At 40.9% G+C, this 27,917-nt stretch overlaps 1 protein-coding gene and 1 pseudogene across 1 annotated transcript; both read right to left on the bottom strand.

Annotated features, from left to right (window-relative positions):
* Nucleotides 1-4,806: 4,806 nt before the first annotated feature.
* Nucleotides 4,807-8,782, bottom strand: LOC128302680 (uncharacterized). Its single transcript, XM_053039544.1, has 2 exons — nt 7,937-8,782; nt 4,807-4,935 (listed from the first exon to the last, which is right to left on the bottom strand). Exons 1-2 carry the CDS (start codon nt 8,780-8,782, stop codon nt 4,807-4,809), a joined length of 975 nt encoding a protein of 324 aa, XP_052895504.1.
* A 5,486-nt stretch (nt 8,783-14,268) lies between these two features.
* Nucleotides 14,269-26,567, bottom strand: LOC128303831 (netrin receptor unc-5-like; annotated as a pseudogene).
* Between the last annotated feature and the right edge of the window lie 1,350 nt (nt 26,568-27,917).

The raw sequence follows: 27,917 nt of genomic DNA, 5'->3' as shown, positions 1-27,917 counted from the left end.
ACTAATGCAGTCTTGCATGTGGAAAGTTGAATGCATCCGATCATAAAGTTAGAAGTAAGGGTAAGTGTCTGAAACTAAATGTAACACATACAACAAACAAACCACCCAGAAACGAATAGAAATTCGACACTGCAACACGTTGGCTATGAAAATTCGGTCGTAGTTCACCAGTAGTATACAGAATAACGTAAAAATTTTAAACTTTCAGTAATATTTTATGTTCTCGTTGATGATGCGTAACGACCATATGATGTGCATGTAATGACATTATTTTCATGAAGATTCTTACATGACTATCATGAAATATAATTAATCCGAATAACAATTGTGGAAAGTGGTGGAAATCAAGAAACAAAAAGCTATTATGCTTTTATTTTTTGTAAAGTATTTTAAGCGTAAATTGAAAAATGTCAGAGAAGCAAAATAAAAAAACTACCCGGGGTAGTGCTCAAATCGTCCTTCATTGAGATTTCTCCCTATCACCCAACGTGTCTATGCATAATCATTTGAGCAAATATTCAATTAGTGCTGTTCGTCGTGCAAATAAAAAGCATCGGAAGAAGTGCTTGTTTAACTATGGATTTTCATTAGAGTTTAGAAAAGGTCACAGGACTCTTGTGAATTGTAACATGAGAATTTCCTATTTCATATTAGTTAGCAATTAATGTTACAAATAATATCTATACGTTTTCAATGTCCATGTTATTTTAATTTAAACAACATTACATTACATTACACTCATAAATGACACGATGAACCCATAGGTGAATGATTAAAACTATAATGCTTTTATATTTTTAAAACTGTTTGAAACTACGTATAATAATTACGTAAATGTAAACTATAATGCATCAATCAACCAGTTTGTATTTGTTTTGGTACTTTTATAAAACTCCGCATTTGATTTCTTTTTTCCAGATAGCGAGGAAGAATGGTATAATAGTTTTCAAAGAGTAAAACTATTTATAAGAAGTATGAATATTAATTTGTTTTGAAGCATGGCTCAAAAACGATAAACATCCGCGTGTAGAAATTAGAATACCATGCTGCAAGTGTAAAATGAATCCATCAATTTATCCGACAACACAACTTTTCCCGAATAAACAACCCCAAGACAGAAAGTCTTGGGAGCGTTTATCGTCTTAATAAAATGGATCGCTAGAAAGGGATACCCAAAACTAACCCTAGGACTAATTAAATTATCTATGAATCTTTTGTATTGATAACCACAGCATCTGCTAAATGGGAATCTGCTTGGGATCATCATTCTCAAGCGACTTATTTTCCAAATCGTAATAATCCTTAAATTCACTCACACTCGTTGAAAAACATTTAAACTATGAACGATGCGGTATTTTCAGCAAATGTCAAAAGGGCTCAAAATTAAAAGGTTACTTCATGCGTCATTTGCTAGAAAAGCCAAATTCACATAAGTAAAAACACAATTCCATATCAATCATACATCAAGCTGAGCGTTTATCAGAATTGTACAATCTTGCTTCAATGCTTGCTAAAGCTTCTCTAATACCATGTTTTAATATCGAGGTATTGTCGAACTATCCTTTAAGTTATACACATTTTAATAATATCATTCACAAAGAGCATACATCGCAATATAACTACTAAAAGTGCTTATGCTTCTATTTTATTCAAGTGGTATAGGAGGTATTTTGAAATGAGCAATCTATCCTACGGTAAACGATTTCTATACGATTGTGGCTGTTAACTTGGTTTGCAATCTAATCGAAATTCCAGTTACCTCAAGCACAAGGGATCCAGTGATTTGTTGCACCATGTTTTACGCTTTGAATAGATTAACGAATGTCTTTGTAATCCTTAACGCCTTCGTAAAATAGAAATTGTCTTCGTACGAACGACAGGAACGAAAAAAACATAGAGAATTGAAAATATTTCAACATTGTGCCTCAGGGGTGAAGGTATTCTGAAAGTTCCATTCCTTGGGGTATGCCTTTATAAAACCTTGGTATGGCATTTGACTAAATTCTTTAGACTCACAGAGCATTTATTGGATGGAGCTTGCTGCCCTCATAAACGAGCAGTATGAAACGTGACACACATCGTACAAAGATGTTCCTCATTGAAATTATTTCCTTTTTAAGAAAAAATGCAAACAAAATCCTGGAATTGCACCTATTTATTTTTTTAAAGTTGAGTATATGTACTTGAAAGTCATTAAATAGTAAATTAAAAAGCAAACTTTTTATAACATACCTTAATTCTTAACTATGTTTCATTGTAAAATAACACACAAAAGGTTTACTATTGAAGATCTTAAGAGAGCATTTAAAGCAATATGGCATCGCCTTTTTTCAAGCATAAAATGAGAGTACTTACAAAGCAGTCAAAAATTGATAAGTACATGATTCACCACTTACAAAAATCCATCAGCAGTATATAAGTTTAAAGCTTTTACATCTCCACCTCACTTCCCAACATCATTATCAGGGTTTTAATAGGACAATGCCGTGATTGTCAGTAGAATAAAATCATCCTTTTGCTTAAATCTTCCGCCCACAGTCGACGCATTGTTTCACTGGAACAAGACCTTGTCTTCCTGTTGACATGAGACAAGCAAACCCCATTCTTGAGTGGCTTCCGTGAAACATGACTCTTATTTGGACTGTGATTAAGACGTTTCGAGAAGCGCTGACATGTTTTAGGAAGCTTATAAAAAGGGCGAACTCTATCTCGTACCAGGGCTGTCATTAATCTTGGCAATCTGAAGTATAAAATCGAGAATCGATAAAGCAAACATTGGGGAATAAACGGTAGATTCATTTCTTTAGCAAAGATAGAATGAATTAGAGAAAAACTTGATTGACAGTTTGGCATCCGATCTGGGAATGAACCCTGCGGTTTTGATTCCATCATTAATGGGTTTTCCGTTAATGATCGTTTTAAATTTACAAACAATTTTCTGGCTTTCTTTTATCTTCATCACTCTGCAACCTACTTATTTTAGACAACCATTCTTCAGTTGTGATTATAACTACCAAAACCGTGTTGAAAATTAAACAAAACAGGCAGGGCATCCCTGTACGATTGAATGATAGATGGAGCTTGTACAATGAAATGAAGTGAAAAGCTTAAAGGTATATCCACAATAGATAATTGGCTTCGTTAAATGATTCGTAAACTGTTTCTCTCTTAATTGAATTTTGCCATGGGTACTTTATATGGGCAGCAAGTAAAACGATTGCAATCGAAGTGGGAAATTCGGCACGCGTTTACATTTTTTTAAGGGGGTCAAATTTACAGAAACACTTAATTTCTACAATTGGAAGGGGTGGAAATAAAGTGGATGTTCCGAAAACCTGCCTGTATTTTGAAAATTATAGCTTCGTAGTAAAAGAGACTTGCAAGCACGAGTTGTTTTTTTTAAATATTTACAGTTATACGACACATTAGCAAACTTATTGCATATTTTTAAGTTTGATTACCATTCAATTGCCTTTTTATTCAAAGTCAGAGAACTATTACGCATTAAAAAATTCATGCGGCAATAACATAATTCATAAGATTCAATTTTTCTTACTTATTCATGATGCTAGAACTATTTATTTTGTGTACACTTAATGACACAATCATATGTTAGTAAGATGATACAACGTAATTTATACAATGAGTATGAAATAAGCAATATCCAAGTGATCAAGTAAATGCAATTCTCATAAAAGTAATTTTGTTAAAATCTTTCAAAATCCCTGTAATTAATTACCTATAAACATATAGGCTGTTATCATATGGATATCGATTACCTGATCAAGAAAATACGCTATTTTTCCTTAGATACAAGAAATTTTAATTGTTCTACGACAGTTTTGTTACAATGAAATAACCGCTAAATGAAAAACATTGAAATGTGATTCCTTTACCTTTACCTTCTGTTTTTGTATTTCCTCACGTTTGCTTGCATCGTCGTAACATCAGCACAACATTGCTTTGCGCAGTGCGAAATCAATAAGTTTTAGGAAAAATGGTTACGGCGATATTAGCTTCTGGGATGTTCGGTATTGCACTGGTTCTGATAGTTGGAAGGATAACATTAATATCTGCTGGCCCCTTATTATCAGGCCATTTACTTAGAGCAGCTCGAAAAGCACCGGGTGTTGTGTCGTCACTCGTTAAAAATATATACTGAGACAATTACACATTAAAACTCGTTTATTATAAACTTAAGACACGCACGGTAACATGAAAAACGACCGTCTCCAGTGGACGCACAAACGAGAAGCGAGACTGCACCAACGAGACAAGGGCCACACCAACGAGAAGGGCCCCAAGGATCGCGAGAGCGATCGGTACGCGCGAACAGTCTACGGCACATCGGTTGCTGTCGGTTCCCAGATAGCAAAGAGTAATAGACTGGCTGCGTACGTGATCAAGGTGCACACAACATCTCCCCCAGTTAATTGAGCCGATAGGCTCCTAGCCGACGTGGAAGTCTTCTAACGCGAGATGACCTACGTGGCAAATCAATCGGCTGATTCGTAGTACCACCAATAGGTTCGGGGAGTTGCGCGATTTGGGATGGTGGCAGCAATGCGGTCGGTAAAAGTGCATCGTCAGGAACGGTGTCTGTTTTGGATGTAGCAAGCGGAGGCGGTTCTGCTGCGTGTGGCGTCAGCACACGCTGACTGTTTTCTGCTTGTCCGGCGTTCCACTCTGCTAACAGGACATCCAACGGCAACTGCTTCGTGACCGATGGACCACAGCTGTCTCGCCGCCTTAGCTGGTTAACGTGTCGTCGGAGCAAACGATCCTCCTGGTCCCTGATCTCGTACATTACACGTCCGCAACGACGAACGACTTTTCCGGCGATCCACTTCCATGAATTACGGACAAATTGTTTTGCCCATACGGTATCGCCATTCCGGAATCCACGAGCTGACTGATGTTGCGGTGAAGTAGATTCTGCATGGGGTGTAGGAGGGCGCAGTAGTTCTAGCGCCGTTCTTATTGGACGACCAAACATTACTTCAGCTGGACTTTTCTGCTGCTCTAATTGTGGATTTGGAGTCGATCGATACGTCATGAGGAATAGGTCCAAAGCCTCATCTAGCGTAGTTTCATCCGTTTGGATTTTCCTCAAAGCTCGTTTTACCGTATCGACGAATCGCTCTGCTTGCCCGTTGGATTGTGGATGGAACGGGGCCGTTGTAAGATGTTCAATCCCGTTATGCAGACAAAATTCCTTAAATAATCCGCTGACAAATTGCGGTCCGTTATCGCTGACCAAAGTTGCAGGCATGCCAAAACGTGCAAACAGGCTTCTCAATATAGTGATGGTAGCTGATGTGGTGGTGCTTGATGTTTTCACTATTTCTGGCCACTTCGAATAAGAGTCGACTACGACTAAAAGGTACGAACCTTCCCATGGCCCTGCATAGTCAATATGAATCCGAGACCAGGCGCCTGATGGTTTTGGCCATGCCACTGGCGTTGCCCTTGGGGGTGCTTTTGCGACCGCTGCACAAGCTCCGCAATTAGCTACATAGCTTTCTATGTCGCTGTCCAAGTTTGGCCAATAAAGATGACTACGTGCAATTGATTTCATTCTTTGCACTCCCGGATGTCCTCGATGAAGTTGGACCAGACATCGAGTGCGCAATCTTTCTGGAATCACCACCCTCTCTCCAAACATAATACAACCATCAACAGTTGTCAGAGATTCCCTTCTATCATGTAGTTGCGCAGCATTTGTTCCAAATGAAATGTCTCGGGGCCAACCGTTCTGCACGTACTTGTACACCTTCTGCAGCAAGGTATCTTCTTGTGTGGCAACCTGGACTTCTCTAAAACGAAGAGGGAATGCGTTTAATGCGTTTATGGCAACTGACCTTAGCTCTTGCTCCAATTCCACACTGGCGATTATGTATTCAGCTTCCGGCTTAGAGTGGTTTTGTATGAGTCGCGACAGGACATCAGCGTTTCCAAATGCGCCGGTGGGTATGTATTCGATGTCCATATCATACAGTTGGAGTGTAAGTGCAAACCTTTGAAGGCGATTTGCCGTGTACGTCGGAATTCCCTTTTTGCTGCCGAATATGCGTACTAGTGGTCGGTGATCTGTTTGTAAGGTGAAGTGGCGGCCATACAACATGCGATGAAATTTGGTCACCGCAAAAATGATAGCCAATCCCTCTCGGTCGATCTGGCTATATCCTTGTTCTGCTTTAGTGAGCGCTCTTGAGGCATGCTGAACAACACGAATGGAGCCGTCGGAATATTGATGACTAATTGTAGCTCCTAAACCCACTGAAGATGCATCTGCTGATACTATTATTTTCTGTGTTGGGTCGTAATGAGTTAACAGCAGTTTAGAAGATAGCAAAGATTTAAAAGTCTTAAATGCTTGCGTGCACTCTTTCGTCCAGTGAAATGGTGCGTTGGTTTCTAGTAATTTGTCCAAAGGGTAGCGTAGATCCCTCATGTTTGGCACAAATTTGCCGTAATAGTTAATAGCGCCCAAGAAAGATCGTACTCCTGTGAGGTCTGTTGGCTCCGGCAGTTTTGTGATGGCCTCTATCTTCGCTGGATCTGGGCGCAAACCATTGACGTCGATGATATATCCCAAATACTGGATTCGGCTGACCTTAAAAGCACATTTTTCCGCACGAATAGTAAAACCATATTCCTCGATTCTCTTCAGGACCTCCGATAATTTAGCGTCGTGTTCTAGCTCCGTTGCACCTCCGACAATGATGTCGTCCATGTAGCCTGATACGCCTTCGATTCCAGCTAACATCGTGTCTACGATCTGCTGGAACGCCGATGGAGCTATTTTGATACCTGGAGGCAATCTATTGTAATTGTAGAGTCCACGATGCGTATTTATGGTGAGCAGGGAGCGATAGCGAGCGTCAACCTCAACCTGCAAGAAAGCATCGGATAGATCAATTTTGCTAAATACTTTACTACGAGCCAATTTTGCAAAGATGTCCCCCGGCAAGGGGAGTGGATACTCATGTGGCTGCAACGCTGAGTTTAATCCGGTTGAATAGTCGCCACAAAGTCGAACACTTCCATTTGCTTTCCTTACGACGACTACCGGTGCCGCCCACTCCGAATAGTCGACTGGCGTGATGATTCCTAAACCTTCTAGCCTATCGAGCTCCTTGTTGACTGTCTCTTCCATCGCATACGCGACAGGCCGTTTCGGGCGAAAAACTGGTCGGCTGTCTGGTCGTAGCTGCAGATAAACACGGGCTTTGGTGCAAAGTCCTATGCCCTGGAAAACTGCTGGAAATTTGTTTTCCCACGAGATTGGTTCTGCTACTCCAACCTGATTACAAAAGTAATCCATTGGGACCGTTCCCAAGGAGAAAAGGGTTACAAAATCTGCTCCTAGTAGTGCCAATTCTGCTTTCGACACTCGAATTGTGGCTCGCCTCACTTTACTTCCGATGGACACGTGCGATGTGAATTCCCCTTTCAGTTCAAGGGTGTCGCCTGAAGCTGCTTTGGCTTTAACTGTTACCGGCATAAGGTCAGGTCTGCCCAACTGCTTCCACATACGCTGGCTTATCACCGAAATATCGGAACCTGTATCTAGTTGCAAACGAGCTGGCTTCTTTCCGATTAGGATGTTGACATATTTCCTATTCTGCTGTACACCACAGACGTTCACCTGGACCACTTTAGATGCTGCGTTTTTGTGACGATTAAAATTGTCACGTTTGCCACGGCGGTTGTAGGAAGCGCAGAAACCCTCGCGATGACCAATGCGAGCACAGTCTCGGCATTTGTGTGCTTTGTATGTGCATTCTCGGGTCCAGTGAAATGCACCACACAGCCAACATGGGTTGCGGGGTTTAGATTCAGGATACCGCTCCTTATTCCGCTCGTTCCTCGTTGGCAGCTGGTGTCGCTGCCTTTGTCCTCCTGCATGCAATGCGTGTACTCGTTCACTAACCCCAGGCGCGATCATTGCACTATCAGCCTTCACACGAATCAGTCGCTGACAAAGTTCCGCTAGCTGCTCTAGAGTTGCGTCCTTCCGTTCCTCCAGGTTAGCTAACAACTTGATTCGTACATCGCGGTCACCTTCGTCCTTTAACCCACACACTAAAACGAGACACTTGAACTGTTCTTCTGTCATTGAAGAAAATTCCGCTTCCACGCAGGCACGGTTTACGCGGCAGGTAAATGCCAGTAAATCCTCATCGCGCGTTTTCGTCGTATTGAAGCACTTAAAACGCTTGCATAGGGTAGACTCCATTTTGCCAAAGAGCATTTTAAGCTTTTCCACCATTTCGGAAAACGCGAAGTCACGGGCGGATCGTGGCAAAATGTAATTAATAAAACGGGCGTGCTCGGCTGCGCCCAACTTACGTCCTAGCAAGCGGACCTTCGAAGCGTCGTCTAAGCGGGCTGCGTCCTGCGCAAAAAGGTCATCGTACCGCGCATACCAGGACTCGAACGTAACGCCAGCATCGGCATCGTAATGAAATTCCGTTATGTTGCTGGCTAGAGCTTCGAGGATGAGCTCCGGATTGCTGGGCTTTGGCGGTGGATGCTGCTCGGGCTGTAGAATTTGCGGCGCGGGAAGCTGCTGTTGCACCAATTGAGCCAGGAGCGCTTGTTGCTGAGCTAACTGTGATTGCAACAATTGCAGCGTTTGCTGTATCGCCGGGGCGTCGGATTGCAGCGGTGGTGGATGCTGCGATGGTGGATGCTGCCAGAACGCGGCGTTCAGGGCACCATTTTGAGATAACCGACGCTGCTCCTCGGTGATCGGCGTCTCCTCTGGGCTGGACATTCTGCGTCGTTTTCGTGGAATTTTTATCACTGTTATCACGCGAACCGTATTCGTTTATCCTCGTCGCCAGTTGTTGTGTCGTCACTCGTTAAAAATATATACTGAGACAATTACACATTAAAACTCGTTTATTATAAACTTAAGACACGCACGGTAACATGAAAAACGACCGTCTCCAGTGGACGCACAAACGAGAAGCGAGACTGCACCAACGAGACAAGGGCCACACCAACGAGAAGGGCCCCAAGGATCGCGAGAGCGATCGGTACGCGCGAACAGTCTACGGCACATCGGTTGCTGTCGGTTCCCAGATAGCAAAGAGTAATAGACTGGCTGCGTACGTGATCAAGGTGCACACAACACCGGGAAAGTTAAATATATTATATATAAACGATATCACTTTATTATAGTAAACCATTTTCGTTGTCTATTTATTCCATTATCTTTCAACACATTATAGCCGCCATGATCATATTGCTAGCTTAATTTATTTGTTTTCCCTTTGAATAGACACACAATTAAACAATCAACTCAAGACATTACTTATTTACTGACAAAACGTTTCAAATCTAGCCTACCATGCTCTTTATTTTTATTTTCCAATACGTTGACGGCTCGCATCGATTTGCGCACCGAGCGACGTAAATTGACGGCTCGCATCGATTTCACACTTGGTTAAGGCAAGCTGGTATGAAGTCCGCTACTGTAAGATATGTTTGGACATTATTTCAATTTACGTAACATGTGTAGAACTGGCCTAATATTATGTATAGCTGCGGGTTGCAGCTATAAGATTCGATACGCCTCTAATTCTGGATAGAGACAGCAATGAGTTTTATTGTTGCCTTATTGTGTTTCAGTTTGATTGGTAATGATTCTGGAATTATACTATGACATCTTTCTTACAATAAAACCAAACATATTTAAGTTCCCAAATGTATAATGTAATGTATGTTTATTAGCTAATGTGAGTGTTGTAAAGATGGCCCAAAAAATATGTGGTGAAGCGTTATCTTGATTAATCACCTACAGCTGTTCCACCCTCAGAAACCATTTTTCTTCTATGAATGATAACACCAATCTCATGGAAAACTACAAATCTCGCCATCTCTTCATGTTCCTGTAACATCGACCCAAATTAATATCCATCTTTAATCATCATTCATCGTGAAGACCGGTAGTGGTGAAACTATAATGTTAGAAAAAAAGTTTTCCACTATAAGCTATCAATCTCCAACAACATGGCCAGGCCAAACTTATTGAAACAAAGGAAAATTTGGTAAAAGATTTAGTAAGTTCATGGAAACATAAATTGATGATTTATACACAAAAGCTGCTAAACAACAAACAATTCCTGCTAAAATAGTTCTCACATCCCGAAAGCTTCCTTAACCAATTCAAACGCGGCAATAGCAATTTTCGCTTCTAAATAAGTATAACTATTTCTCTCTATGCCAAATACTATCAATCACACCTGTAAGTTGGCGAAGTATGCCTATTCATCTTACCTCCTAAATCAATTAATCACGCAAACATAGTGATCTGATGGTCTGGTTCGTGAAGAAGCTTTCATAATATTATACCGTGAAAGCGGTGTCCATGAGCATGCTTAGCCCCTGTCAGAACTTTTGTCCTTATAAATGCTGAACATACATTCACAGCATGATTCAAGCCTGTCGGGGTTATCGTAGGAATATTGAGAAACACAATCAGATCCAACGATAAACTGTGGTTTCTGATTACTTCAGCTCATTGGTTTCTATGTCAGTGTCATAAGTGTCTTTGGGAACTGGGCCAGCTTTCGTACATCGCTGTATCATTAATTACCACACTCGAGAGGAAAATCGCTCGCTAATCTCTAGCAGATATGATTCTGCATGACAGCGGTAAATGATTCGGCGCAAATTAACACGTTCGTCATACTCAATTTGTTCCCAAGAATGTTGTTGAAAGACTAAGCAAGATCAAACAGGAAGTAGGTCAAATGTTGTTTTTTTCTTCCTTTGATCAAGACGTTTTTTTATTCCATTATTGTGCTATAAAAAACATGTTAAAACAACAAACCAACGAAAAAAACTATGCTACATTTCATAAACTTCTCACAAAAAACATGTCATAAAATTGTTTCGCTACAAAGATATTTAATTAACCATTGTATCTATTAATGTTGAACATAGATACATTTAGATCGCGCCGACTGAAACTCTTCTGTAAAGTTTTCCGAGTACAACCACAAATCAATTTTTGTCATCCCTCGAAAAGCATTCAACACAGAAAGGACCATGCGTTGGATGTTCCGCACGCATTCCCTTTAGAAAACCAACATTCCATCCAACGGATGATTGATATTGTGCGTTACCAATGTTGTCCTTGCGTCATTCGAATGCGTGAAACGGCGAATGGTCCACACGCAAAATTGTCAATCTCGTTAAAAGTTCAACCCCGACACAATTTTGCATGCTTATACACCATGTATCATGCCCACGAATGATCAATGTCGGTGGGATGCTTTGCCACGATTTCCTGCGTTGCACCAAAGATTCGTTTATACTGTCCAGCAAGGACGGAATGCCACAAATTCGCCTACAGATAATGTGCCTGTAGGGATGGTTTTTCTCACCCCTGGCAGTAGTGCTATTTAATCCGAAATGCCACCACATCATCCGGTTATGGCGTTTGCCAACTCGGCCCCAATTGTTCATAGGCATTCGGCGCGAGTCTGAATCACTCCAGAGTTTGAGAAAGGAACGTTTCAGGCCACACAGCAGGATTTTAGAAAAATCATCAACATTAAGGGACATAATTCTGTTTAATAATTGTGCTCAAAATGTATTGCTTGTCTTTTTGTACTGTTTTCAAACATTGTTCATCTCGATATAAATGCTGTGCAGTTTTCTAACACATCGATGAAACCGACACTGATATGAGCATATAATCCTAAATATTTAAATTTTCGTACTTCTAGTTCCGTGCAATAACAAACTGTTTTCCTCCAAATTTCTGGTAATAATTTACAACATATACGATCAAGTGTGCGAACTACTTTGTGGACTACTTTTAGCTGAAATTACTCGTAACTGGTATGCAGTGCAACTATCAATCTAATTAATCGCATTACAGACCACATAGTGCTGGTGCCATCGAGTCCCACTTCGGCCTAATGTAATCCATTTCCGATGAGGAAAGTAACTTCCTCTTCTAAAGTGCGTACCAAGCCTCTGTAAGCATTGCGACAGATTTGCAATGATCATCAACCAATGGATATATTCAAACACATGCTGATCTCAGGACACAACGGCAGGATGCACGACACGACACACTGATAGGTCAACGAAACGAGTTCAATCAAACTATCGACGGAGATGAGCTCTGGCTGCGATACGCGCGACATTGCGATGTGTGTCCATTCGAATGCAAACGCCCAAACAAAAAGGGGGGACACTGTATTTATAGCCGGTATGATCTATGGACCATATAAATCATACGACAGCAGCAAGTTATTACATATTGTGTTGAACACACTCCAAATTTTTTCAATCTTATTTTCTAAATCGATTAGTTCTGTTATACACTGTTTCTTTTCAAGCTGTTTGGTTCTTGATAAATTACCTATGTACATGTACCCTCTAATTATTAAACATTTTCGTTAATTCATCCCTATCGACACGTTGGGTTGATTTCTATTAAGCAGCATGCATCTGTATCGCTCATAACTGATCGAAAAGAGAGCTTCAACAAACGGAAATTGAATTTTATTCCAGGCTTGCTGTGGAAGAATCCTGTCAACGAATCTGTGTGTCATGGTTTGGATATGATTTGTGTCATGTGGAGACACGTGTGGCCGTGCAGGTTACGTCCGATATGATTAACTGTCATTGACATGAATTTAATTAAATCCTTTACACAGCCATTTCAATCAGCATGAGATCGTGGCTTTGCTTCTGAAAAGAGTGAAAGAGATCTATCTCTATTGTTGTGTATCGGTTATGTCATAATGTATCATTTCATGCGAAAATGCTCTCATCTCTGGTTAACGTAAACAAATAACTGTGTGTCGGGAATGTTCAATGTTGTATTGGAATGTATGGAATCGAAGGACTACTCCACACTCCACAAAAATAACCTTTGTGACAGCTGCTAACTTAGTTTGACCTACAAATCTTCATCATTCTTAGCTTGCTAACAACATGTTCCTCAGAACCAATGCACCGCTGTGAAGTTCTGCAAGGTGACAATTTTAAATGATTGAGCCCGATAAAGCTTCAGTCACGTATTGGATGTGTTTTTCACGCGAGAGATATTCTCAACATCAACACTTTAAACCATCTGCTTCGATAATATCTAAACAATCCCCCACAAAGAGTAAAAAAAATCAATATCCAGATCTCAGAATCTTTCTACAATACCCAGATTAAAGAATGAAACCTTCTTCAAATGGGACAGCAGCTTTCATCGCCCAGCAAACAATTCAAGCTATTCTCATGCAAAACTATGCTTCCAGCATCTTCACTAACCTTGCAGTGTGTTTCGTTGGGAGCTAAATTGAATTTTGATAGTGGATGTTTATAAGACAAAAGCGCACGTTCTTTCAATTATTTTAAACTTCATAACATCTGGAATCTTGTGTCACCTATAGTAAAGCTCAAGTAATTCGAGAGGAAGTTCACTTTTGGACCAGATGTTGCAAAAAACACGAATAGAATACAAATGATATACAATAGCTCGAATTCGACAAGGAGAGGTTTATCGTTAGAATAGAGTTAACTACAATCGAGTTGAGTAGTACTATGCATCATTGTTTTCTTCATTCATTTGACCCAAATTACCTAAAGGCTGTGTGTCAACATCAATATGTCTCAAAAATCTCGTAAATTGAATTGAAACATTATTTAATGTCGTGGTACAATGTACCCATTTAAGGTTTCCGTACACTGTCCGCTGAAATTATCAAATAACGGTCCAGCGAGCGAACAAATTTGCGGACTAAGAGACCATACGGTCAACCACAAATGAGCAACGGACCAGACGGGTCTAGACTTGAATGATTTCAATGCTGGTATCCACTACGACCAGCAGTTCATTGCAGACGTTGGTGTGGGAAGATACCACACGACGGATAATCCACATAATTTTGCTGCTCCATTACGTTTGTTTGATTAAGCTCTCCTCGTGGGAACATACATCATTCAGGATAACGGGAATGGTTAGCAGATTGAAAGTATTGTCCACATTAGTGAGACAACAGAGCGAATCGTACAAATAATACCATAATGAAAAAAGGTGTACGGACCACAAATGATGTAGGGTCCGGATTTTTCATAGTCCAACTAAACTACAAAAGCTTCTTACTTACCTTTCAATATGCACCACAAATTTCATCATGTTTTTGCTATGCATTGATGCTCGCTTAACCACATACTTCTATACCAACTCTTTATTGTTCCTCACAATCAGTCTTTATCAATAGAGCTACGGAAATGAGGACATCCGTGGGAAACAGAATCTTATGCTAGATCGTTGCTATTCGGCACAACTTTTATTTCAATATGTACAACTCAAATAATGCACTGCTGGTGCCGTTGACCGAGAGCAGGAATCTAATTTCAACGGTGATGATAACTACATTGCGGAATACATGGCGTTTCCTCTTCCAAATCTCCGGTTATTTGGCATTTTCCTGAAATTCTACTACCTAACTTGAGGATCTTTCCGATGGAATCATGTTCGCCTTTCTGTTCGTTCAGAACAATCGCTACAACTGAACACGATGAATACGTTAATCAACAACTTGTGACGATGTGCTATTTGTATATGAGTGTGGGGTTCTAGTACTAAGATGAATAGGTTTATTCGCTATATAATGGCCTCGGTTTTGTTTTGTTTTCGCCTTGCGACAATTTCTAACGTGGTGCGCAGCTAACAGTAACTTTTATAAGGATTGGCTTTGCTTTTCGGCTTTTGGTTAAATAATAAATGTTTAAATGAATGCACACATGTACCATGGAATCATGCGGACACATTTGCACATGTCCGAGTGATACCTCCTACAAGGTCATCAGCTTCTGGAGAGCTCGTGCTATGTACTATCACGAGAACGCCACCGACGTGATAAGCACTTTGGCACCGTTGTCCTGTTCGGCCGCTAGTTCCAATCGTAAACAAGGCATCTCATCGGTCAGTTTGTGCAACAAGAATTCACAGTGCAAGATCGCCATGTTCTTCCAGATGTGATTGAAGGGGATCTTCTGCATAGAACACTCGGTCGCCGTCGTCCATCCGCCGGAACAGTTGATGCGTAGCGTCATCGCTTCTTTACTGTTAGCGAAGTGGAACGGCGAGCTCTGTCCGATCTGGAAGTACCCCAGCCGTGTTTCTATTCCGCTACAATGTTCCAGAGCACTCGGGTAGTCCTCAAGCACGTAGGCGCGAATATTGAAGTCAGCTTCCGGTTTTCGAACTGGACCGAACATCACGATCTTCAGCCGCTTGGTGACGGTTACCTCGGGCGAAATACTTTCTCCGCCGAGCAGATACTTGCCGAGCTTCCGCGTCATGATGTACGCATTGTGCTGGTCAAGCTGAATGTAGGCCTGCGGACTGGGAACGTCATTCTCTGATGACGCAATCTTTTTCCAGCAGTTCGTCACTTCCTCTTTGTAGAAGAGCGACACCTTCCAGCTGGCAATATCCTCGGCGCAGTGCGGAACCTTGATGATGAGTGGTTTGGAAAAGTTACTCTTTGCTGGCCCACACACAATGGTGGGACTGATGTGGGTGACCTGATTTTCGACTAATATCGTATCTTTGCAGTCGTACATGACGGCCAGAAAAACGTTTATTCTTAGCGCCGTTGAAATGGCTCCCTCGGGGATGGAGAGCGATGTTTGTAGATGCTCCAGCTCCAACCAACCCCCATCCGAGGTGACAACCTGACGAGCAGAGTTCGATTTGTACATGGTTTCGGACGAACTGGACGTATCCAGGGAATCCGTCGTAGCGATGGCGTAGGTTGAGTTTGCTGCTCAGGTAACGAAACCCCACGACGCGACAAAGACAAGAAGGAAATGGAAACCATCAATATTATGACAACTGGCCAAAGTTTCTCATCAATCAGTGAAATTAGAACTGTGCACGGGGATAACACACGGAAACGGATTCGAAAAAATTCATTGCCCGGAACCACAAGAGAACATTAAAAAGCTCATTTCAATTGCAATGGGACACTTACATGTATTTGTGTTGGACGTTCCCGACAGAGATTCGGAGCTGCGATACTGACCCTTTTGAGATTGGACGACAGGTGACGACGTTATCTGACGTTGAAGGTGACTCTGCTCGAGTGAGTGATACTGATGGTAATGATGCTGAAGAACCACTCCCGTTCCAGCCTTCTGTTGATGGTACACGTTCGTACCCGTATCGTCCTTATTTGCCGTCTGAATCGCCTGGAGAAATTTGCGATTTGCCTGGAGAAATGTCCGTGACATATCAAGACGGATAATGATTGAGCACAATGCATGCCATATGGCTCGCTGAGCAGACTCGCATTCCTGACGAAATATCAGACGATTTGATGAAAACACTTACATCGAGTTGAATTGCGGTTCGTCGTAGTGGTGTTCCGATGTAGATCTGGTCAGAAGTAGCGGAACATTCTGGCTCGGTATCTTTGGGGCTTCCATGGTGCTTCCATTTGAGTATTCGTAACCATTCACTCGTATATTGATGTCCGGCGGGTTAGAGGCAAGCGTAAGCTTCTTTTGAAACTCGTGTGTGTATGTGTGCTGATCCGGAGTCGTCCGTGTGATGGAGTACGTTGGTATCTTCTGCCGATGTCGCATGTGCAGCAAAAACACCAGGAATGTCAAACAGAGTGTCACAATGAACCCGAGTCCGAGATAAAAGATCCAATCAGAAGCTGTAATGGAATGTTACAAAATGCCAACAAGTCAGCGATGTTTTGAATAAAATATTTAATCTTTCACTTCGTATGTATTGCACAATGGTAAATATTAAATTTAATGTATTATCATTCCGTTCGATTCAACTTACACGAACTATCATCTTAAATATAACAAAAATATGTTTTTTTTTTCTAATAGTCACTGAAGCTAGTTAGCAAAGTAATGCGAGAAAGATATTATGATATATGGCATACTTAACGTAGGTTTGGAAAATATGCCCGACTACAACGTGGCCCTTTTTAAAGTGGCTTTCTGCATTATACATACTTACAGGATAGTAAGCTACATACAACGACCATTAGCATTGTGCCTCCAGACCATTGAGCAAAGTACGTCATCGAGCAAAGGAAGTTTGGAGGAAAGTCCATCATCGAGCATGAAAGCTTGCTTTGAAAAATGATTTCAGCATTCCATCACCGTTTGCACCGGCGAAAACTCATTCATTGGATTCAACCATTTACTTTTGGCTCTTCAAGTTCCCTTCAGGAATGTGGAGCATAGGTGTAGTAGCCACTTAAGCTTCTTGAGGAGCATTTTACTACTTTTGAAGTGATGAATGTCCTTACTGAATGCATCTTTGAAGTGGACATCCGACTATTGAAGCACAAGCCCAAAGTTAAAGTATGTTCGAGTATAGCTACGAAAAATCATCCTAGTTTCAACGAATCGCTTTGACTTCAATCCTATAATAAGTTGATGCCATAATACTGAAGTCCAGTTTACTGCAATTGTGGTAATTTTGAAAATGTGAAGAGCTTTTCCAAATGTCGTGTTTTACACACGATTGAACAAATTTCTGTAAAAAGAGATAGTTTGTGTCATATTGAAACATCATCGATAACAGTAGTATCGATTATATTCCCTGAACACATATTATCAAAGATCATTTTTACTACATCCCTATAGATTTTGAAACAAGTCTCTCACACACACGCAAACAACAAAACATATAAAAATCTGTTTCACTTACTTCGTACTGCCGGTAACGATCACATAATAGCCGGAAAAATATTCCCCTGGCGAGTAATCAGTGCGGTTATTATGATTTTCCGCAATAAGAAGAGATTTAACCCTTCTTCATTCAGTCACCAGCATGGTGAGACCATCCCGGAACCATATCGATTCCGTATGCCTCTTTCGCTTTCCTCAGTGCAAGGGGAAAAGCGAGATGAATGATTATGTTTATTGTTGATGCTTTTGAAAACTGCGTCCGCAGTACTTCTGACTTGACTAATGCCAATGCACCATAATGCTGAAAGGTACTTGGGATACTACCGAAACACTACCTACCAGGCACGGGTAAGGATAGGCCGCACTCAGGGACGTCCTTTCAGAGCGTTTTCCCTGGTGAATAAGCAAAGGCTCATATTGGCTCCATTCATGACCGATGATTACGGTTGGCTGAGTGGAGCTCTAGTCAATATGCAACTAAGGATGCTGTCCCGATCTTTCTGTTCTAGCATTACTATCGTCGCTGTTATTGTATATGCTTAGTGATTTGACATTCATCGAGAAACTATTTCAATAATATTTATGAATGCAAATAAGCATAGTTTTTACCTATAGAACTTTGATTACATCAATGCTGTCAACGTGGCAATTTACATGAATGACCCACATGAATACAGAGATATAAAAATATATGTGTTGTTTGCATTAAAAGTGCAAAAAGGGTATGGTATAAAAAGAATATTTACACTGCATCCTGCACTACATGAAATCCTTCACAATTATCATACCATTATGGACGAGTAGAACAAAATCTGCGGGTCCTGTATTTCACGCCCATCAACTGTGATGCGATGTCCCTCAGGGGCATTTAATATGGTCTGTAACTTGATATTACACAATGCGGCCTTTTCCCCCTTCATCAACAATACTTCACCATCCTCCAACGTGTCACATGATGTGGGATCTTTGTATCACGGCTTGGCATGCATAACGTGCGTAACGTTGTTTATTTCTCTGATATATGCACCGAAAAAGGTCTTCCGGAAGTAGCACTGAGTCCACGATGCCTCAAATGTCTTGTTAATTGGCTATATTTAAATTTACCCTTTTCTCAGCTATTGCGTCGGTTATAAGAGAGTCGTGAGAATGAGCCCGTATTAGCAATTGTAAACCAACTATTTGTGTATCTCTAATTTCGCGGCAATAATCATGGGTCATTGGATAATTATTGTTTTTAATAAATTCAATATCATTCCTAAGAATTTATATGTGTAAACTACATTTAGTATCAAATAAAATGTCTTCTAACACAAAAACATGAATATATGCTACACACTCACCTGTGTCATCTATTCTGCATTCACCACCACGACAAACGATGGTTTGAACGTCCTTCCCGTGACAGCCGTAGGCACTGCTCTCCTGCTCGTCATGGTCTTCCATAAGAGCTGCCAACTGTTGATGATGCTTCACAAGGGCTTTATCGTAGTAGTCCATATTTTGCGTGCGACAGATTCGTCTCCTTGATTGGGTGCATTTGTTAGTGCACGAGCTCCACGCAGACCATGCGGACCAACGGCGCACTGCAAATAAAAGCGACGAAAAATGACCAAGAAGTATAACCAATTTGCACATTTTCCAGCCACATGTACTGTCCAACACGGAAAGATAGTCCGTTTTCAATTTACCAGTTTGGATTCTAATCTTTTTATCTTTTACAGAACTATAACGAGTTGAACGTGCATACACGCCACATCCTTTCATAATCGATACTTCAATAACATGCCTAACAATGAATCCTAAACCTTCCCTGAATAACGAATTTACGACAAGATGCTGCAAGGAAACCAATTTCACCGATAAGAATCTTTGTTCGATGCCTACGGTTCGTGATTTTCAACTCTTTCTCATTTTCATGCTGTCCTTTGCAGACGCACCATGAGCACCAAGCACTGAAGAAGCTCTCAAACTACTCCAAGAATTCGTGTGATGCAAATTCCAAACGTGGCTCTTGTCCTTTGAATGCCTGGAAGCTTGAACAACCAGAATTTCGTCACGCCAACACCAAGTCGCTATCAATGAGCAAGAAGTACCACAAAATTTCTTAGAGCGCACAACAACCAGTTCTTTCCCTAAACCACTACCTTGAAATTTCAAATCAGTAACGCGTAGCGTGTTGGTGATCCTGGAATGTCTTGAGGATTTGCAATACTGGTTACCAGCAGCATTCATACGGTAACCTTTAGAGTGCAAAACTACTTCTAGTACCCGTTCAATACACAATTTTCGCCATTGGAATAAGGGAATAGAGATGCAAAGAACGGACGTAACAATACATTTTTCAACTCATGTCTTCATACAATTGAGAAGGATTACTTTTTTTTTTGTAAAATCATGCATTAAAAGCAATGTGTCAAATTGGTATCGTTAGAGGATAGATTTGAGTGCTGAAGACAAGTCATACCTTTAAACAGATAATTCGATTAAAATAGCAGTTAACCTTTGTAATACAACAGTTGTGCTACCAATTAAGATCTCCTGAGCCCTTATTTATATAATATAATATTGTATAATATAATAATTCTTCATTTCTTTCTTATATTTATAAGTATGTGACGTCTTTTCTATTACTCACCAAATGCGTTATCATCAAAACCATTAGGAGTAATTATTTGGGTGTCTTCTGGACGTGGAAAGTCGATCATTTCCCAACCAGCAGAGCAGAAGAATGGTGTATGTTCAAGGTTAAAGGAATACAAATGATGATAGGCAAATATAAGAATTAGTATATTGATAACCACAACAAGCATTTCCACAAGATTATCAATCAATCAAGCGATAAGCAAATAGTATGTATCTAAGACTTTCCAAGGAAAATGAGATTGTTACACCATCTTACCCGGACAGGTTACACAATCGGCCGTTTTCTGTTGGTTCGGCCCTACACAAGGTGCTCCACCATACAGCGGAATGGGATCACTACAGGTACGTGTACGCTTCCTTCCCTGAGCTGGTTTTCCCGGACAACGGCACTCCAGCCAGGCACTCCATTGACTCCATCCTCCGTTCACTGCAAGCAAGTAACAAGCATGAGCAATTTCATCAGGCGCGCTCCATATCCGAGGATAACTTCTTCTGGTTGAAAGATCATATATTTTCAGTCATTTTATTATCGCTTTAAGTCAAACAAAACAAGTTCAAATTTGACATTTTACAAGCAATGCAACGATTTATGATTGATAAATTATAAAAGTTATAGCAGATTTGGTGTGGTAATATAGCAAAAATACATTTCTCCATATTACCGAAAACGATCAGCTCGATTGATTCCGATGTCCTTTTTCCAGCAATGTTCTCCGCTACGCATGTATAATTTCCTATGTCCTTTTGGTCCCCATCGAACAGCATAGTTCCGTCATGGTGTTTCAAACGATTCAACAATCCCACAGTAACGCATGTTGTTTTAGGACGATCGGAAATGAATAGCAAAACAAATGTCCATTAAAGGATTTGCACATTTAAACAGCACAAACTGCAAATAAAAATGACACTCCCTCGCGTGGGAATCCTTCCAGCTTGATGCAACCAAATGAGCAAGGGTATTTCTGAATAATGTCGCTTTTTAAAATATATTTCTTACCTGAAGACTTAAACTTGTTATCATAATGTTTCCTTCAGTGGTGAAGGTCAATAGGGAACTTGATGTAACGGTGAAGTTGTTTTTCAACCACGTTATCTGGGGCTTAGGATAACCCTTGGGAGCGACGCACCTAACTTCCAACTTTTCTCCAACTTCAGCACGAACTCTGGTTTCCTGTAGCTCGAAGTGTTTCTTCAAATCTGCAAGACACAAGTCAATTAGTAAAACTAAAATAACCACAACAATTTCAAACAGCTACAGTGAAGGAACAGATGTTAGAAGATATTGGTAAAATCATCCAACACGTTTCGTATGAACTTAGATCTCAAATCTTGTATGCGATTCTTCACAAAAAGCAAATGCAAGTGAATCTACTCAAGATGCATCGTTCAATAGCATGGCGATGATTCATTCTCCTTTACCACGATTCGCTAAATATTTCTTTTTTGCTGGTAGAAGATGTTCAAAGAAAAACACGCCATAAATTAATGTGTCATGTGTTTGGCGTTTTATGCATTCACGAATTTGTTACGCTCTGTTGCGCTCGTGGTTTAGGCCCTTCTACACCGAAAGACTTCATCTTCTCCAACTCATTGTCTGTATCTTCAAATATCTTTCTATTCGCATGAGCCTGATGATGTAGTATGATTCCGGCTGCTCAGGAGGTCTTATTTAAAAGTACAAATATTCAATTTCAACCCTACAACACCTATCGCTCACAGACGCACGCCCCATTAATGAATCGTCGCCGTCGGAAGTGCATGGCGTCAAGCGAAACAACGCGACGGTTTGTTCCCGAACTCCGTGACTTCCGTAGACATAACCTACAGGAAAGGTGAACTGCTTTCCGAATGAACAACGCACAGTAAACGCACGCAGACGGTGTGATATTTGTTTAGAATTAGACCCATGGCAGACCCGCATTTGATGCCCTGCTTGTGAAGTCACATCTTTCTTCACCGTAATAGTTGTTTTTTATGCCCATGCGCTTTTCACTACGCATCCCGGATATGATTTATGACCCTTGAGACAGCGAATAGCATATGGACCTCGGAATAGGTTCTTCTTCCCGTACCGTTGGTTTGTTTTCATAATTAAGCAGTTGAAACATTGTGGTCTGCCGAAAACAACATTCAACTCAATCGAAGCACTTCATCATCAAGTTTTTAGGGAACATGTTTCGTCGACGAGCGCATATGCTGCCCCATCACGTTGTTTCGAGTCTTGAGGAATTTTTATTACCAATTTGTTGAAACATGTGTAGGTGATTTCAGCATGCAAAGGCGAAGAAACTTCGCATTCTCTACCAAAATTGGATTGAATTTTGATTATTTGTCGTAAAGTTGAATTTAAGCATTCATGCTTGACTTACATTGAGCACAAGAAAGAAAATGATCAACGATAACAAGTGTTATGGACATGATTTCGAAGTGACTTCGAAAAACTTGAATTATTCCACTCATGAGTCTATTCTTTATTCTGCCTACAATAGATAACATGAATCTGACTAATGACCAACCTGTATAACTATATGATCAGAGCAAAAGATTATTGTAAGCAATATACAATAGGCTTAAAAAACGATTATACTCTGGGCGTAAAAACGATTCCAACAGTAAAGTTTCTTGCAGATGTTTAAACACAAATATGCTATGTCAAACCAAGACAATTATTATCTTCACAGAATATATGTCGTATCTAAAGGCTTCAGACTTACAGTTAATACTTAGAACTCTCAACTTGTGCATTCTCTCAATTGATACGCCAAAATTATTGCAACCACAACATTTATTCGTTCAAACACGCTGTATCAAGTTTCTAATGCTGCGGTATATTAACTGGAAATGGTTTCGTTTAGTACGACCCCTATTGACAGCGCGACCAGCTGCTTTACCCCTCAGTTCAGCTAGCTGTAGGAGTATTACACCGAGTGCTTTTTATTCCCAATCGTTTGGCTTCATTGTTCGGTGTTACCCTCAACCAAGTATTTGCTTGAAACTGTCTACAAAATTGAAACTTAACTAACGAAACCTTACAGACAGCTTAAGACGTAGGAACGAAAAGCGCGTCGGAAGCAGATGGAAAATGATTCCCCGTCCTGCAACGTAATTCCGGAAAGCATTAACCACACATTTTGAATACTTGTAACCGCAACCCGCGAAAGCCTCTAAGTACAGGGGTTTAGATGTGGTGGAAAAATAACACCTTCTTGCTGGAAATACATCCTGAGCAACCAAGACCACACGAGAAATGTTCCATTTTCAAGCTTTCTGCCAATGAGTCATACTAATTTTATTATTTGTACCGTTCAGAGGAACATATCAGCAAGGAATGTATCGATTAATGTTCCGATCTGTTTTACTCTCTACGGGTTGGCTGTATTTAGCTTCTTAGTTTAGTCATTTATTTAAAGCTTCAAATTTTCCATTTTATATGTATCACAATATAATATTATTATGTATCACAATCGTTAAATAACTTTGATGAAAGGTGCTATTCAATTCCGTTTATTATATGCGTGGAGGAAATGATGGCCATTAAGGTCCTTCATTGCTTTAGACACCAGACTTTTCTACAACTTTATTATTCATTTCTTTAATAAATTTACCTTCCTTGCCTGGAGCCTTGCCCTAGAACCTATTCACAGTAGAACCGCAATTAACTAAGGCGCTACAGGAATTTGGTACGACTTTCACTCTAGCTCATTCGCTTCAAATCGTTTACCTGTTTTACGAGATGACTCATCCACCCTGTTCAACAAGTGATGCATACTTTTAAAGCCTCTTAGTGCCCCTGTATAATTTAATGCTTCTCATCCGCTCCTTCACACTACTGAGCAAAATACTTACACGCAACAATAATCGAGGCCGGCTGACTGACGGCTTTTCCGCGAGGGGACCAGGCGTGGCATTCGCATTTGAACGGTAGCTTGCCAAAGTACTCGTAAACCAGGTGGCGGGATATTGTGGCCGTCACTTCCTGGAAGTGAACCCCACTGTGCGGGTCTACGTGCGATTCTTCGGTCGAGGGTGGAGGCTTGATACTGCCACTGCACTTGAAATGAATCTAAAAGTATCGGAGAAAAACATTTATACTCAAAACAGAACGATTTCCATGTGGCACATACACACGCATAAAAACGAAATAAACAAAATCTCGGCTCCGAAGCTGTCGGTCCGTCTGATACAATTTATCGCTACATCCTGAACGCTGAATAAAACATAACGTGTCCAGCGACGGCGGTCGGTATAGTCCTCTTAAAAGGATTAGGAATCCTATAAAGCGATGCTGGACGCAACGTCTTTCCACACTTTCTCTCAATCGTAGAATCGAACCTTTCTTATTCAAATCGCCAGAACAGGCTGCGTCGGTGGCATCTTACTTCCGATCTGCTGTTGTTTGCCACATTCGACATGCCACTTCGAGAATCAACACAGCTTTGCGCTGGTCGTTCGCTATAAGCCGTCACGATAAAATATTCATGAAGCTAAAGATGCTCGTAACCCGTAAGTGGCAGCAACAAAACTACCAAACCGAAGGCTTAAATCGAGTCAAGAGTAACACTTCTTTGGCGGTTTTTGCTTCTGAGGACTCTGCCAAGCATAACATCACAGGAGAAGTGGCAGGAAAATATAAAATATTAAAGATTTTGCTTTCTTTCGTTGTCTACGAACATTTCCAGTGTGTTTACTCTCGTCACATCTGCCATTATTTTTTTACACCTCATCATCAAATGGTCTACCTTTCAAACAATATGATCTAATGGTATAAACTGTTTTAATTATTGGTATTTAACTATCTCGAAATGTATTCGCATTCTAGTCCCATTTTATCGAATGAATTAATGAAGCGGGAAGAGAAAAAAGCCATGGTGCGTTCCGGGTGTCGAACGAACAAAATTTCTTCCGCGCAAGGCATCATCATATGCACCTATACAATTTAAACAGTTCCTAAACACAGACTGTTGAAAAGGCGAAACTGGTCATCTACCAATATGCGTTCTAAAAGGTATATTCCTGCAGACAAAACATGTTCGTCAGCTAAAATTTCATCAAACACACCTCTTTTATGGCTATTTCATGTACGACTACCCTCTCGGATTGCTTCTGTGGTGCATAAATTAAAACCACTTTCCATCTTCTCCCCTCACTAACCTGCAACGTGTTGGCTGCTTTGCACTTCAGGACGGCTGGCTTGCTCCGGATCACATAAGTACTCTGGGGCTCTACCAGAAAGTACGGCGCCTCCTCCACCTTCGACCCACCATCGGCTTTTCCACCAAAGGTGCCAAACGCTTCACTCGGTGGAAGCACATCCTCGCCATATGACACTTCACTGTCATCTTCTTCCTCATCCTCCTCTTCCTCGTCGTCCTCGTCATCTTCGTCCAGCTCTTCTTGTGCGTTCGATTCCAGTGCACCCTCCACATTTCCACTTTTATAATCATGCACATTTTTCGAACCCTTCCGATGTTCGTCCTCTACACCTGACGCTCCATTCGACGAGGCCGTAGATTTCCAGCCAAAAAAGTTGTCCAACGCACCCGAATTGATTATTTTACCATCCTCATAATTATCACCTTCGTTCTCTTCTCTGCTTGCAGCGTCATAGTACTCGTCCTTGGCAGCGTCAACAACGTCATCTTCTGCAGGCAGCCGGTCGTCGACCATGCGAGCCGCCTTCTGGACACCTTCACCCACCTTCGCTACTTCGCTTCCTGGTTGACGCTGACGATGGGAAAGTTTCATTTCCGCTTGATTGTTTTCCGACTTATCGACCGCATGTAGCCCATCTTTCGCTTCCGCGGATAATGGGATGAGTGTGTCGACGTTTTTTCGAAGTTCTCGTTGATGTGCCCTCCCAGTTTTTGCATCGGTTTGAAAGGGATCTCGAAGGGGTTGCGACTGATGTCGTTTGATAGTCGATCGCCCGTGGCCATTGTCATCGAATGGCGGTGATTTATATTGTTCCACGGCGGTATCTTTACGAGGCTCGAAACCAAATGGCAGAGCTGTAGGCAGATTTTTGACGTCCGTCCGATGACGGTCTCCGGTTTCCAGACCCCACACTCCGATCAGTCCGACAATGCAAATAAAATATAGCCGAAGGAAATGAGGTAATTTGCAAGAAACAGTCATTGTATGGACGCAGAAGGTGTTTGAAGCAGTTGGAGATATTCAACAGTGTTGCGTGCAGTGCCGTAGAAGGACAAACGTTTACTTGTGAGTGCTCTATCGATCAAGTATCGGAGAATAGATCATCGTTGGTGATTTGGTCACAAGTCGCTGTAGCTGTTGATTTGGAACATATTAAACATACGTTTCATAATTCTTGGGCAAGCATGAATATTCGACTTCCGCTGCTTACGACTGGAAAGCACTCTTACTAGGTTGTATGATTCTGCGGTTCATAATATTTCGCTTGTTACTACGCCATTCCTTGTTTGAGGTTAAATCTGTTGAAATGAAATATGAGATGCATACAAGATTAGTATTTGCAATTGAATGTCTCGTACTCTAATTCTTGTTAAAATAATCGATTCCAGTGTTTTTCATATTATTGAAATAATTGCTTATAGAACAGTACGCTCAATTAAAGTTATGCTATAGAACAATAACACAAAAGCCCAGTCACATTTAGAAATGGAAACCATTTTTTTCATTTGCCTTTGCTTTTATAAAGAGCAACAACAGAAAATGATCATAGTCGATCAGTCGATAATGTGTACCACAACCCTTCCTTTCGATGATGCCCAAAATCTATTCTGAGACATACACTGCTCAGCACCTTCCTTTTCGTCCATAGAAGTAAATTGAAAGCATTCAATGCCAGATTATGAACGCCATTTCGATTTCTATTGAGCAGCATTTCAAAAGGCTCATTGTATGGCAATTTCTCATTCAGTGGTACTAACTGCACTTCAAGTACTTTTCATTTTTAATATCCGTTATTGAAAATGCATGGTCTTACGCTGATTAAGAATCATTTCGCTCGCTTATTAAGAAATTCAGATACGCTTCTTGCTTTTGCAGCTTTTTCATACATCTTCTCTCATAACGAAAGGCGCTTCTGTGTGTTTTTTTACAAAACGCAGCAAAACCGACAGCAGCATTCAAGTGAGAACTCACCATTCCATGGATTTTCTTCAGGTGTTCAGCTCAAGTTTTAATTAAACCATACCCGCGTTATGAAAGCATAAACGCATTGCAAAGCGACTTTTATTACTTAATCTTAGTACTCGTCCGCATGGTGCATCCGGATGCTATTGTGGAGCGAAAAGTTTATTGAGGTAGAAATTATTTACTTCCTGCTTACTTTTTGCCAGCATACCTCGACGATGGCGATGCGTCAGACCATATTTCTTGCCCGTAATACAATAAACTCCTCCATTTGAGGCTTTTCTCCAAATAACGTGCAATCTTCCACAAAACCCACTGTGAAAGATGCTTAAACCGCTTGACTAATTTCTTCGGCAGTTCTCAACAAGACGCAACTTTTTGTGGCACATTTCCAGCGACATCGGTTCGGCTCCGAAGGAAAATCTTTTTGCAACATCAACAATGTGCAGCTGGGACGCGGA

The sequence above is a fragment of the Anopheles moucheti genome, chromosome 3 (genome assembly GCF_943734755.1).
Source record: "Anopheles moucheti chromosome 3, idAnoMoucSN_F20_07, whole genome shotgun sequence".
In the NCBI taxonomy this organism is placed as follows: Eukaryota; Metazoa; Arthropoda; class Insecta; order Diptera; family Culicidae; genus Anopheles; species Anopheles moucheti.
Note: the sequence above shows the minus strand (reverse complement) of the source record. Positions and strands in the feature narration are given on the sequence as shown.